The sequence below is a fragment of the Cibotium barometz genome, chromosome 22 (genome assembly GCF_041138505.1).
Source record: "Cibotium barometz isolate CiBa-2024 chromosome 22, ASM4113850v1, whole genome shotgun sequence".
NCBI lineage: Eukaryota > Viridiplantae > Streptophyta > Polypodiopsida > Cyatheales > Cibotiaceae > Cibotium > Cibotium barometz.
In genome coordinates this window covers 12,587,256-12,601,962 of record NC_141067.1, presented here as the reverse complement: position 1 = coordinate 12,601,962, position 14,707 = coordinate 12,587,256, and the positions used below count along the sequence as shown (strand labels likewise).

General features: G+C 39.8%; 1 protein-coding gene across 1 annotated transcript; it reads right to left on the bottom strand.

Moving 5' to 3' along the window:
* Positions 1–2,227: 2,227 nt before the first annotated feature.
* On the bottom strand, positions 2,228–4,734 carry LOC147626294 (F-box protein At1g10780-like). Its single transcript, XM_086816445.1, has 2 exons — positions 3,284–4,734; positions 2,228–2,682 (listed from the first exon to the last, which is right to left on the bottom strand). Exons 1-2 carry the CDS (start codon positions 4,319–4,321, stop codon positions 2,404–2,406), a joined length of 1,317 nt encoding a protein of 438 aa, XP_086672571.1. The 5' UTR covers positions 4,322–4,734; the 3' UTR covers positions 2,228–2,403.
* Positions 4,735–14,707: the final 9,973 nt, after the last annotated feature.

Here is a 14,707-nt window from a genome sequence, read left to right as displayed (position 1 = left end):
CACACCTTGTATAGACTAAATGAATAGGAAGGAGACATGGAGAGGCCACACATTGCCATGTTTCTTTTCTCCATTTCCTTAGTAATATTAGATAAGGATAACATTAACAAATGTAATAGCACAAATAAGATAATGAGAGTTTCCATGTTGTATCTTTATTTTTCTTGCTTAAGGTAAGTAAGTTTGAGAAATAAAAGAGCTTGGAAAAATCTGAAATTCTATGGGAGATGAATGACCCAATTGAAAACACCAACTTTTACCTAACAATTCATTAGAGGTTGGTGAAGATGATATTGGGTGTAGGTTTTTGATTGTTTTGTTCAATTGATATCTCTAGGCTATTATCTGTAAGCTTTAGATGCACTGTATGTGTGAAGTTTGGGTGGTTTGGCTGTAGGGATAGAGGTTGTAAGTAGTTTAAATGGAAATGTTTAATATAGTTTTCTACAACTCTCTAAGTTATGTGGTGTAATGGTGCAGAATGTCTACTCGTGGGTGCAACTCTTGAAACTTTCACCAACACTTAACTTACTTGAATTATCTAAGTCCCTTCTTATCATTAAAAGTGTATCTTCCATGTATGATTATCTTGAGAAGAAGTTACGGTATATTGCTCTAATCTCAATAGAGACATGTTGTGTTGCCTGATCTGGTTTCAAACTAGCATTGGGTTGCTTCAGCCCAAAATTTTAGGCTCAGCTTTCGTAGCTAGCAAGAGTAAACTTCACCCTCTCCGTGTGGGTGTCTATAATGGATACATGCACATGTTGAACAATTTGTTGGATATGTCATTATGTCCAAGAAGGAGAAGGTAGCGTAAATAGTCTTCGGTGACAAGAATGGGTTTAGATGGTTGAGAGGAATGTTGGAAGATGGGAAAGGAAGCATGAATATGACAGCCATCACTATGATCTACATGACTACACAAACCAAGGTAATGTATAATTTTATAGGTAATAAATCACATTGTTACATAGGTAAAGTGTCATTGTTAGAAAATAGTAATTGCGTTGTGGATAAATGTCAAAGTGATGACATGACAGTGGGTTTGAATAGACAATCAATCCAGAAGTTGCTCATTCTCTCACGTTGAAGACATTGCTGGTGTCATAGCTCAAATATTTCACAGAAGATAAGCTTCCATACCTACAAGCACCTAACACCTCATCTCTAGCTCTTCCATAGCTATTGCAACCCTTCTCCTCTTAAGTTGCACTTTCCTCAGGATTCCCCAAGCAGGAACCCAAGTCCAATCCTACCAGCCTACACCTGCTTGCCTATAATAAAATGTATAATCCCCTCTTTTTTTTTTTAAGATTCACCTTCGTCTATTCTCCACACTGATGGATTGCACTTCTCCTGAGTTCAAAACCTTTCAAAACCCTTTTTGATGGCATGCACACTCTCATGAAATGCCCACGGCTCACATCTCTGAAAGGCCACGAAATGGCGAAGAATAACCCTATCCCAATCTTGGACTTTTTTGGACATTACAAACAAACAAAAAAATGGTTAGGTAAATACATTGCTGTCGATCAAAAAGGCTTAGCATAAACCAGCTAGCTTGACTTTGGGCGAAGATTTCAGAGACCACTAATCTGGTAGAAATTTTCTTTATTAGACCAGATGACCCATAATAACCCTCTTAGCAATAAACTATATCACCTCGTCTTATATCACCTAGAAACTAGACTTCAAGGCTAATTGCCACCTACACCTAGCCATATAAGTGCCCTCTTACAAACCGTTACAGTGCCTGGTCTCCTTGCCTCACCTGCCCATCATGTGGGTATAAGCTCTTGTGGGGTGTGTGCCCAGGCTGAGGGACCCCTTTATACAGCAGCTCCACCCAGAATAACTGACAACCGGCCCTGCAGTAGCCTTTTCAGAAGAGTCCAGAAATGAGGAGTAAAGAGGCACTGCGTTGTGATAGGCTCTGGCTAGGGGCGCACATCTATGTCTGGCACATTATTCTATCATTTTTGGGCACAAAGTGGCTGCCTAGCCAGCATTTAGCTGGGAAGTGCCCATCCCATCAACATGCCAGATGTATTGGCTGTGCGAGGCAGGGGTGGTGGCACCCATCCTGCCTATATAAGGATTCTAGTTAGTGCCCAGAAAGACATCATAGTCAAAACTGATGGGAGTACACCTGGAAGATAGCCTACCCAAAAAATGTCGGGAGTGTTAAGGGTAAATTTGAAAAACACAAATACCACCATGGTAGTCATAGTAGCCCACACAAACAGGATCGAAAAAATGAGAAAGTTCCACTTAACAATGTATATGTACTTGCCTTGTCAGAAACAAGCAGTATCAAGCAGTGCATTCTGTAGCTCAAATGCTGAGACTTGAGCCATTGAATTATGTACAGTTTCAAAGAACCCCCCTGTAGCTATAGACCTACAGCAAGCTATCGGGGCAGGCCAACATAATCTCAACATGAGGATAACTTCTCTGCAATGCAAGCACACGGGTAAAGAATGTCATGTTTTCAGTGCTGTTTTCCAGTGGCCCTGCATTTATGCGGAGTGTTTTCAAAGAGCTCGAGCACCTAAGAAATATTCCAAGAACTGTGATGCAATGTTCAGTGCCGCATGTGACCTCCACTGTGATGTCCTCCAACAAGGGTAAGCTCATCCACTGAAAAGTAGAGATGAACTTGGCACCGGCTTGCAAGCACTGCAACCATGCATGACCAGTTGAAATCATACTACCAAAAAAGAGCTCAAGTTCCTAGCATGCACCTGCTCAAAACATTGGGTCCACAATCACAAGCCACAATCACAAGCCATCACCCCCCCCCACCCACACCCTTCTCTCTCTCTCTCTCCTTACACATATGCCTCTGCGTGTGTGTACCCATCGAAGCATGGGTGTGCATGGGTGCAGGTGCCTCTGCATGTGCGTACTGGGGTGTGGTGTGCAGGTACATGGCATGCACTTACTCAAAAGATCAGATCCACAATCACAAGCCATCTCTCCCTCTCTCCCTCTCTCTCCCTCTCTGCCCGTGCGCATGTGCGTGGAGGTGCATGTATGTGTGCGGGTACATGTGGGTCTCGGTGTGTGGGCATGTGCCTGGGTGTGTGAGGGTGCATGGGCATTTGTGCGTGTGTGCACATGCCTGTGCACGAGAATGTGGCAATTCACATCATCTCTTCCCACCATACTAAAACAGAAGGATGCCACAGCAACATAATCCCCAATCCAAATCAAACACACGAGATTTCACATGCCTTCTCATAATTTTCAAATAAAAGATCTTTGTTCAGAGACAAACCTGGAAAAAATCAGAGCCTATGTACAGCGAATTCAATTTCTGCAGCTGCCCAAAGAAGTAGTCGAGTCGCAAGGGATTTTTTTCCTCCAGCTTGGCATCTATGTACAACAGCCTGACACTTGTTCCGAGTCGAACGTATTCTGAAATGCTATCCAGCTCCCATGTATGCCCATGCATGTGGAGGCTTTTGAGAGACGGCAACGATTGTATCTGAGGCTTCACATGACACATCAACTCCAACTCTAAAAGGCCTTCTCCTTCCGTCATCAGCTCTTTGACATAACTGAGGGAGACATTCACAAGCCTGGGAGCGTATGCACATACCCTTTGGATTGGTGTGACGCATCCAAAGTCATTAAGAAACTTTAAGTATCTGAGGTTTTCTGCTCTAATGTGAGGGCATAGCAACCCTGTACAAGAATTGAGCCTCAGATCCTCCAGTTGAGGGCATAGCTCCACGAAATTGGCAAGGGCAGTATCGGTAATGGCGATCAGGTCAAGCAAACATGACTTGAGATGCACGAATGGATGGCATTGCGTGGGTATATTGGGGACAGAGCCATAGCAGAGGTTAAGCCACTGCAGCTTTCTGCAATCAGAGAGGTGGATGAGCCTGCTGGGCTGGGGCTTATCGAGGTTCGGGTCAACGAGGGTGAGCTTTTCCAATGATGTATGCACATGCTGAAGCCATGCACAGACTTTGTCCTCTTGGAAGTGGTCATGATGTATCCATGGCCATACCACTGGATGGTATGCTATCTTCAAGTTTCTAACTCCACTGGTTTTGAGTAGCATGCTGGAGACAACATCTTCAATGCAAGAGGCTTTCCTCTTGCTTTCAGCCCTGTTCTCGAAAAGCTGAAATGATTCAAAGGTGAGGGTATCCACAGTCTGGCAAAGGGCTTTCCAACGTTGGCATACTGTAGAGCATTGGGCCACGGTCTGGGCCAAGCTTAGCTTAGAAAAAATCAAACATATGACCCCATCTGGGAGGAGGTCAAAATTGGCCATGGTGTGGCAAAGCTTGCTTGATACCATAACCAGGGCTAGAATAACCAGGAGTAAATTTGGCTGTGGCCATGCTCAGGGCAGAGAGCCAACACTGTTTTAGGCTTTGTAAAGCACCTTATACTGAACGACCCAAGTAGCAAAATTGATAGGGTGACCTATTTTGGGAGTAAGGCAAGTAGCAAAACTGTATTGGGGGCGACGTGCGGCCAATTAGGCGATTGCGGCTTCGTCTCCAGACGAGGTTTTTTCGCAGGTTTTGCCTCTGCCCAATTCGTGAAACTCTGTGAAAACCCTAATTGGAGGTCTTCCTCAGGAACCCATTGGGGCGTATGGCGCACAGAGAAGGGGGAGAGAGAGAGAGAGAGAGAGAGAGAGAGAGAGAGGAGTGTTACGTGTCAATTGATAATTCGGATAGCCATTAGGTTCATGCCGTTCCCGACAAGGAAAGGAGAAATTAAGCAAGGAGTGGTTAAAGGTATTGAGTCACGCTAAAAATGGCATCAGTAATAACTAAATAGGTTTTTAAATGCTTGGGCAGAGTGCCTATGGGCATGATAGAGGTGTGAAAAGGGAAACAAGGATGCTACTAGAAGGGAACCTCTTAGAATTTCAAGAGCATTTGTCAATACAAAACAAGGATCCTACTAGTAGAAGGGAACCTATGAGAATTTCACGAGCATTTGTCGAGAACAAGGCAGTTGCTTTTGATTTGTTGAATATAAAAGAGGCCTCTCACATAATACTTGCACAACCAACATCATCCTCATAGATGAAGTTAATCATTCTGATAGCGGAAATGCTTACGGCAATGCTTCTTCTATTTGTCTGTGTGTGAGTGGGAAAAAGACGAAGAAAAAGACCATACACAAGGTATGGTGGAAAGGTGGCGCAAGTCTCCCCTTAAAAGTAATTATACAAGAATGTGACATTCTCCCATTTAAATATTAAATTATTATAGAGTCATATAGCTATGACAATGTACTTACATGCATCGCTTCCCAATTGTTTTGATGTTTCCCTTGTTGTTATCAAGTTATTATTTTGGATTGTTTCCCTTACTTGTTTACGTTGTCAAGTTGTCGTTTGGTCACATGTCAATCTTGGCAAAAGATAGTTATATTAGCAACAATTGAATATGCCACTTCAATAATAATAATTGAGTACTATTTTTTAAACTAAGCTTTAAATGTTTGCATAAACTTTTACTGCTAATCTAAGTGCACATGTGCATTTATCTATTAGAAAAAAACTAGAGACATAATAATAAGCCAAATTCTTTTATGAAATACCCTTCAAACATTTCTCATGAAAAGCCCTTCAAACATTTCTTATGAAATTCCCTTCAAACATTCAATCTATCTTACTTACTTAGAAACAATCTAGATAAATAGGATCTTTAATCATATAATTGGTCTACCTTTTAGTCCTCTTCCCAGAGTGATCATGCAATTTGATTAATAGAGTAAAGTTGTGAAGAGACCATAAGGATAATCTCATAAATTTCGAGCTTAACTTTTCTTACTTTGACCATGGCCAAGTGTAGACTAAAAGTTTATTAAAGCTTTTGGAAAAAAATTATTGAAAACCTTACTTTAAACAATGACTTAGAAATAATGAACTCGATTTGATCCATTAGCCGGCTTCCATGGCAATGGTTAACAATGCTAAGACAAGTGATGAGCATCAAAGTTTATTAAAGCTTTTGGAAAAAAATTATTGAAAACCTTACTTTAAACAATGACTTAGAAATAATGAACTCGATTTGATCCATTAGCTGGCTTCCATGGCAATGGTTAACAATGCTAAGACAAGTGATGAGCATCAAAGATAAGATCTAGATTAAAGCAAACCTATCTTCCATGGGAATGGTAAACAATGCTGAGATCAGAGATGAGCATCGAAGACAAGATCTAGGTTAAAGAAAACCTATCTTTTTCCAAACCCTGAGTTGGGGGGGACACAGAGAGAGAGAGAGAGAGAGAGAGAGTGAGAGAGAGAGAGAGAGAGAGAGAGAGAGAGAGAGAGAGAGGCTTGGACTCTAGACATCCCCGTCATTGCATGGCTAGCTTGCCTAAGCAGGGTGATGGTGGGCAACCAGAAACCCCCTTCTTGATGCATATATGCCTTCTACTCACCTAGAGGGGTTGCTACATTCATGAAAACTTCTACAAATACTCATATTAGGGGGCCTCCCATATGATGAGATGTCTACAAGAACAAGGCATGCCTTGGAAATTGACATAAACATACCTTGATGTGTGCATACTTTGATGGTTACATTATGCCTCCTAGTATTTGACCCACACGCTACCACCATGACCTATGCACTGCCCTCTTGGTATTACATTGCTACCATGTGGCATGTGGCTAGAGAGGAGCTCTCATACCTACCATGTTGTAGAAATGGGATTAGTTTCTCGCATTGTTGCTCGAGTGGTTGCACCGCCTTCACAAGAGAGAGCGTGTGGCAGGAGAGAGCATGCAAGTCATGGACCCATGCGCAGAAACCAAACTTAGCAATCACCTTTAAATAATATTTCAATTACCCTATGTACCAACTTCCGAGCTTATATTCGAATATGGGTGACTATATGTGTGAATATACTCGTAGTGTGGGATGTGAATATGTTTTGTTAGGATGAACACTACTATAAATATGCCTAAGGGGTGATCACATGTTTTCCAAGATATCTCATTGTGGTCCAATGCAAGTTCCACCCGCACGATGACTAACTCATAGTTCACCACTCAATCATTGCCTACACCAAATAATATTAGTCAGCGCACACAACTGATTAAACATATAAATCTGGACTATATTATACCAGCACACACATCTGATTAAACACATTAATCCTAGAAAATGATATAAATAAAAGGCGCATCCCATACACAAATACTGATCCCATCTACATACATTCACATATGGAATTAAAATAATGGCATCACCCACATTCCTATGTGAAAGCAATGATCTCATGAGCATCCCTACTTCCCATATTGTTCACGACTAACATTCCCTCTTGCTCGGGTTGCAATTGACCTCAATTATGTGTATGGTATGAGTGGATGAGATTCTGGTAAGAACGAAAAAACCTTTTTGGCATCCATTTAGCATCTTTAATAGGATGGTTCTTGAAGGTCAGAAGATACTTGACATAAGTGTTGCCAGTGTGTGTAGTGGTGGTCTTATGCTCAATAATAGACTTAGGTTCCAGACCTTCTTCTTCATCTACTAATTCGGGAGGTTCTTCTAGCATAGGATGAGAAGGTAGAGGTCCCCTAAATGGTCTCAAAAGACTAACATGGAAAGAATTATGAATATGCCAATTAGAAGGTAGCTCCAATTTAAAGGCATTGTCATTAATCTTTACAATGATCTTGAAAGGTTCATAAAATCTAGGAGATCGCTTAACTATAGGGTTGGCCTCTACAGACTTGAGTCTCTCAATGCAAAGAAGTACATAGTCGCCTTTGTTGAAGATGCCATGCTTGCGTTTACGATTTGCTTATTACATGTACTTTTTGAGCTTTTTGAATGTTCTCTTTCACTAAACTATGGATTTCTTAAAAGTCTAAGTATGCAGCCTCCATATAATGTGAAAGACGAGTTGTAGGAGTTGGCAAAGCCTTTCCATAGACTATCTCAAAAGGTGCTTTCTTTTTGGTAGCAGTGTGAGGACAATTGTATATATGCAAATTACAAAATGTGTAAGTACTTGTCCCACTGCTTAGGCTAAGATGAAACATAGAATCCAAGAAAATTAGGAATGGTGCTATTTGTAACTTTAGTTTGACCATTAAACCCAAGATGTAACTTCAGTTTGACCATATGACTTAGGATGGAAAGCAGTAGAGAAAAATCAAGTTTTGTATGAAGCTTGTCAAAAAAACAATGTAGAAATCACTACAAAACTTTCTATCTCTATCAGAGACAATAATCTTAGGTAATCCATGATGCACAAATAATTTTTTAATGAACATATGTGCAACTTGATATGCAGTTAATGTCTTTTTGCAAGGAATGAAATAAGCCTGTTTGCTAAATCTATCAACAATAGTCCAAATCATGTCATTCTTGCTAGTAATAAAAAGAAAACCAGAAATGAAATCCATGCTTATTTGTTCCCAAGGTTCATTAGGAATGGGTAGGCATAAGTAATCCAAATTTCTTTCCTTTATGACTTTTTATATTTTGACATATAACACATTTATAACATAAGGAGGTTAATGAGATTCTTCAATGATGACTTGCCTAAATGGTCGAGTGATGTACAATTTCTTTTGAAAGAACATAAATCCATCATCATATGAGTAATGTAAATGCGACAACCAATCATTATCCTTTATTTTGTTATATGCATTAGAAAAATTAGAATCATTTTCATATGTTCCTTTCATGTTATCTAATGAAATACCCTCAATAATAGATATGTTATTAATGCTAGGTCTCCTACTCAAAGCATCAACAACAATATTTTTGCATCCAGGAGTGTATTGAATAGTTGGTTGAAAACTTTGAATAAAAGATGCCCACTTAATATTTCTAACTGAAATCAAAGGTTGTGAAAGCAAGTGTTTGATGCTTTGTTGATCAGTTTTCATAATAAATTTTGAACCCATGAGATTGTGCTTCCAAATTTTTACTGCATACACGATAACAATCAGTTCTTTGTCATAAGTGCTATAATTAATCTCAAACGATTTCAATTTTCTACTTTCAAAGGCAATAGGATGATTATCTTGCATAAGTACATCACCAATTCCATATCCACTAGCATCTACTATAAAGAATGCTCTAAATAAAACCGATAGTGTCAATATAGGTGCATGTGTACTTGTGAATACTTAAGATCATTAAAATATTTCTCATGTATGTTAGTCCAATGAAAAACCTTAGCCTTTTTCAAGAGTTCAATTAAGTAATGGGCTTTGTAAGCAAAGTTTTTCACAAATCTCCTATAATATGAATACAATCCAAGAAAGATCTTAATTCATTAATGTCCTTCGATCTTGGCCAAGTTCTAATGGTCTCTATCTTCTTAGGGTAAACACAAATTCAGTCAGCAACAAACATGATGTGCCCAAGGTATTCAATCTCTCTTTGGAAGAAATCACTCTTGTCTGGATTGGCATAGAGTTGATTCTCCTTTAAAAGATTGAACACTTTCTCTAAATGATGTTCATGCTCGTCTTCATCTTTGCTAAAGACTAAAATATCATCAAAGAAGATAACCATGAAATTTTGATACTTCAAGAATATACATTTCATGATACGACTAAATGTAGCAAAGCATTAGTAAGTCCAAATGGCGTTACTAAAAACTCATAATAATTCGTTTGTATGTGAAAGGTAGTCTTGTAAACATCCTCTTCGGCCATTCTAACTTGATGATGACCTGATTTAAGGTCAATCTTGGAAAATACCGTAGCACCTTTCAGCTTGTCTAAGAGATTTCTACACACGGTACAGGATACCTATTCTTGACAGTATTCTTATTCAAAGCTTAGTAGTCTATACATATGCGACATTATTATTTTTGACAAGGAGAACGGGTGCTCTGTAGTATGGTGAACTACTAGGCATGATAAGTTTTCTATCAAGTAAGTCCTCTATCTGATTCTGGATCTTTTTTTACTCTAAAAAGTTTACCCTATAAGGAGCTCTACAAGGTGGGATGCTTCCAGGAATGATGTCTATCCTATGGTCTTCTGGTCTCAAATTAGGTAAACCTGGTGGTAGCACATTCATAAACAATCTGAAAATTGTGAAATGAATTATTCGTGTGATGAGTCCTTAGGAGATGGTTTAGAAGTAGTAAGCTTGTTAACCAAGACTAAATAAGTCTTCTCCTTTTTCCTCATGGCTCGCTTAGCTTGGGTGTGGCTAAGGAGTGCACATCCACTAGATTCCCTTAATCCTTTAAGACAGACACGTTCACCATTGAAATCAAATGAGAGTTGTAAAATCAATGCATGGGTTGTGCTTGTGTCTCTATGGCATACCAAGGATAACATCATATGAATGCAAAGGTGCAACAAGAAATGTGTGGGGTTGCTCGTAAGGTGCAATGGATAATACAACATCTTTCACTTCTCGAGTGCAATGGTATTTAGTTCCTTGGAAATGCAGTTCTAATCTTGTACTTAGAAGGAATAACATCTAATTTAAGATCATTAACAAGCTTTTTGAAAATAAAATGGTGTGTACTACCATCATCATGAAATATGTTTACTTCCTTACTCTTAATTGTATCTTTCATTTTAAGAAGCATATGAAGAGAGACTTTCTTTCTGATGGGTTTAAGCATAGTTGGATCATCATATTCCTCTTCTTGTTCAGAATTACCCACTTTCTTGAGAGAAAAGTCATCATTGTCATCGTATTCCTCTTCTTGTTCAGAATTACTCTCTTGCTCGAGAGAAAAGTCATCGTTGTCCTCAATGTCTTCACCATCATTCATGTTGACTTGAGCAGTGGATTGCTTCTTTTTCTCCAGGCAGTTGATTACAATGTGTCCTTGTTCGCAATTGTAGCATCTCGTGATTTTAGGTGCGGGAAATTGCTTTGGCTTGACATCCTCACTCTTGTTATTATTGTTGTTGGTACCTTGTTTGTATTGTTAGAAGCTATGCTTCTATTCATATTGGCATTCCTCTCAAACTTATGATGAGGAACAAATGTTTTAAATTTGCTAGTATGAGACTCATGTAGTGGTTTGTTCTCCTTTGGTGCTCCATTCTTTCACTCACAATTGTGGGCCAAAGAGATAGCCGTTGATAGAGAGTGTGGTTGAAACATGTTGATCTCCACCCTAAGTGTAGGCTTTAATCCGGTAATGAATTTCCGCTTTTGGTCCTTTGATCACACTCTCTCAATAGCTTGAAGCTGGATAAGTGTTTGCCAAAATTTATCCACATACATCTACACAATTTCTTTATTAAGTTGTCGTAGCATATCCCATTGTTGACACACCCTGGCTTTATATTGAGGTGGAAGAAAATTTTGTTTGATGAGCTTTTGAAATTCCTTCCAAGTCCTTGGTTTATCCCATCCTTTCTTGATGAGCTTTTGAAATTCCTTCCAAGTCCTTGGTTTATCCCATCCTTTCTTGATGGCATTCCACCATAGAGATACACTTTCAACCAAATGTGCTACCAAATGGTTGGTAGCACATTTAACTTTGTCCTTCTCAAAAAATTCTTCCCTAGAAAAATAGTCATCAAGTTGACTAAGGCATGACAATACAATCTTTAGTTCCTTCTTACCATCAAAATTTTGAAAAGTGAATGATTTTTTACTAATCTTCTTGCCTTTTTGTTCTTCTTGCTCTCAAAAAGTCTCTTGGATGGTACCACGGATGTCCAGGCTCAACACTTCGTTCACATTCTTGCTGACTATTTGCTCCAATTGCATTCTTTTAGCTCTTTCTTGGTTGAGTTGAGCTTGAATAGATTGAAGTTTCTCCATGATTGTTGGGGGTTGTGGATCTGCCATGGTGTATGAATAAAAAGAAGGAAAAAAATAAAATGCACAAATTGATAATATTTACGATAAGCAAATAGAAAATAATTGTTGAAAGTAATACTTTTTGCCTTGTTTGAAATTTGAAGTAAGTCAGAAACTTTGTGGATTTACCATGGTGTATGAATAAGAAGAAGAAAAAAAATAAAAAATGCACAAATTGATAGTATTTACAATAAGCAAATGGAAAATAATTACAAAAAGTAATACTTGTTGCCTTGTTCAAAATTTGAAGTAAGTCCGAAACTTTATGGAATTTGACGTAGAGATGAATTTGTCACCAAATGGTAGCCGATCCGTCGAGTAATACCAAAGCTAGGATCACACCATGGTAAAATACTAACTCTGAATTTTTGTGTGGAAGCTCTGGATTTTCTGAGAAAAATGTGGGAAAAGACCACACGTCAAACGCCATTCCATTCGGAGGTGATTTGAAAACTTTTTGGTAAATCCCACAATTTTGAGATGTAATAATTTTCTGAGTGAAATGGGTATGAAAAATTGAGAATATTTTTAGTTTGAAGCTGAGCCGAATTCGGATGAATTGAGGGTGATTTTGAAGGGTTTTTGACTTAGAAAGGCTCCACACATGAACCTGACTAGCCTTCCTACTCTCTAGTCCAATGCACTAAATACCCACTAAAACAGTGAATGCGTCCTAAATAATAACCACACATAGCCTAAATCCTAGAAACACACACCGAAAAGACATCTTTTTGTATGAAATAGTTTACAATGTTTTATTTACACACACCCACAGACACACAAATGGAAAAGAACAAACTACTACGACCCAACAGATCTTCAAGACACAACTTCACCATTCTAAACTAAATAAAGAAATTTAATATCAAAATGGTTTTGTGTAAGTTGTTTTCAAGAATTTAATGAAAAAGAACCGATATTTCCAACACTTCCACGTTTCAGTCAATCTGCAACAGCATCGCTGCATTCAACATTTGGCTAATCTTCACTTCACTCCACTCTTCACTCTCTCCCTTTCACACTTCAAAACTCTTTCTTTCTTCTCTCTCTCTACTCACTATTCTCGTGAACTCTCTTCTTCTTCTTCTTTCTTTCTCTTCCTCCTCCTGAAACACAAACACAAGAATAATGCATACAATCTAATACATTCTCTCACACTCTCATGCTTTTACTTTTAAGTATGCAAGTCAAAGTGATCAAATCTCTTTCTCTCTCTTTCCTATTTTGCATGTACACACATAGCATAGTCATATTGCCCTCTCTCTTCTTTCCTTCTTCTTTCTTTCTCTTCCTTCTCTATTTTTCATTCTCTGTGTCCTCTCCAAACATCTGCAAAGTCTTTGTTCTTTCATCTCTACTTGGATTACCCTATTTATACCCACCCTTTTGGCTTGCTTTCACTATGGTCCCTCTATGGACCTCTTCTTATGCATCTCACCTTGGCTACTTTCATGGCGAGCCTTGGCTTTCATGTGCATGCAATAAGGCTATGCCTCTCTCTTAATCTATGGCCTACCCAAAAGCAACATCTTCAATGTTTTGCTACCTATGCTCTCCTGGTTGTGCGAGGTAGCCCGTAAGACGCTTCCCCTACATCATGTGCTCACGACGAGCCTATAATCCCAAATGCTAAGGCGGCAACGCATAGGTGCTCTCTCTCTCTCTACATGGCAGCAGCCCCACTGCTATGCTATCATCCTTGGATGCTCGGCTGTGTCACAATCGGCCGTCTCCTCTCCATGCGGCTGCCCTCTGTGAATGCTGATAACCTCTCTCACTCTCCTCCTCTAATAGAGAGAGAGTCTCTCTATCTCTCACTCTCTCTCTCTCTCCTCCTACTACTCTCTTCGTGATCAGCCCGTGACGGTCCCTCTCTGCTCTTCCTCGTGTCTTTATAATCAACCGGTGAGGGTCTCTTCTCTCCATGATCTCTCCTCCTGATCTCTTCATAGTCAACTGGTGATGGCCTCCTCTCTCCATCTCTGTTCCTACTCTCCACAAATGCTAAGGCGGCAACGCATAGGTGCTCTCTCTCTCTCTTGCTTTGTTTGCAGGTGGTCAGCAAGAGGGCTCTCCCTTTCTCTTTCTTCTGCACTACAGTAAGTGCACGGCACACACCGCCCTCGCTTTTGCACCTAGCACCCACACACACGCGCTTGCTGGTCACGTTCTTGCCACCCAACGCCTATGCCTAGCGCACACGCTCCCTTGCACTCGAGTGCACACACAGACTCCCCACTGTTGCCGAGTGCGCACACACACACGCACTGATACACTCACCCATTCTTGCCCACTTCTTCTCTCTCTCTCTCTCTCTTCGACTATGCGGCGCTGGCAGCAGCGGCAACAAGCTCTTACATACACACACATTAATCAACAAACAAAAAAAAATAGGCTTACCTCCTCCTCCTCCTCCTCGTGTTCTCCACGCCAGCCAGAGAAAGAAACGTTTTCTCTCTCTCTCTTCTATTCTCTCAAGAAGTTGGTGGGTACCAACGGTTGCTAAATCTACCCACCCCTCCATTTTTTATTTGAACCTTTTCATTTCTAAGCACATTAAGGTCTCCAAACTTACGTTCCCACCTAACCATCCTCAAAGCTTGAGCTCGAAACTCATCATACCAGCCCTCGTTCTCTTCCCCTCGATCTCTCTCTTCTCTCTACCCACTTACATACAACCTCCTCTTTATGTACAAAATAATGTTAATCGTCACCATTCCCATGCAATGTGCTTCCACCAATGGACAACATCGACAATCATGATGCATGCAAATACCATGACATTCCACACACACATGCTTTCAAATACCATGAAAATCCACCTAAAATAACCACAATTGACCCTATTTAAACCCTAAAAATTGCTAAAAATGGCTTCGATCCAAGGGTCATCATTCCCCCCA

What these genes read in the sequence shown, in the direction of transcription:
- LOC147626294 (XM_086816445.1), bottom strand. Translation starts at nt 4,321, where the DNA reads ATGGTATCAAGCAAGCTTTGCCACACCATGGCCAATTTTGACCTCCTC. An exon ending in TAGGCTCTGATTTTTTCCAG is followed by an intron (nt 2,683 to 3,283) that starts GTTTGTCTCTGA and finishes GCATGGTTGCAG; the next exon opens with TGCTTGCAAGCCGGTGCCAA.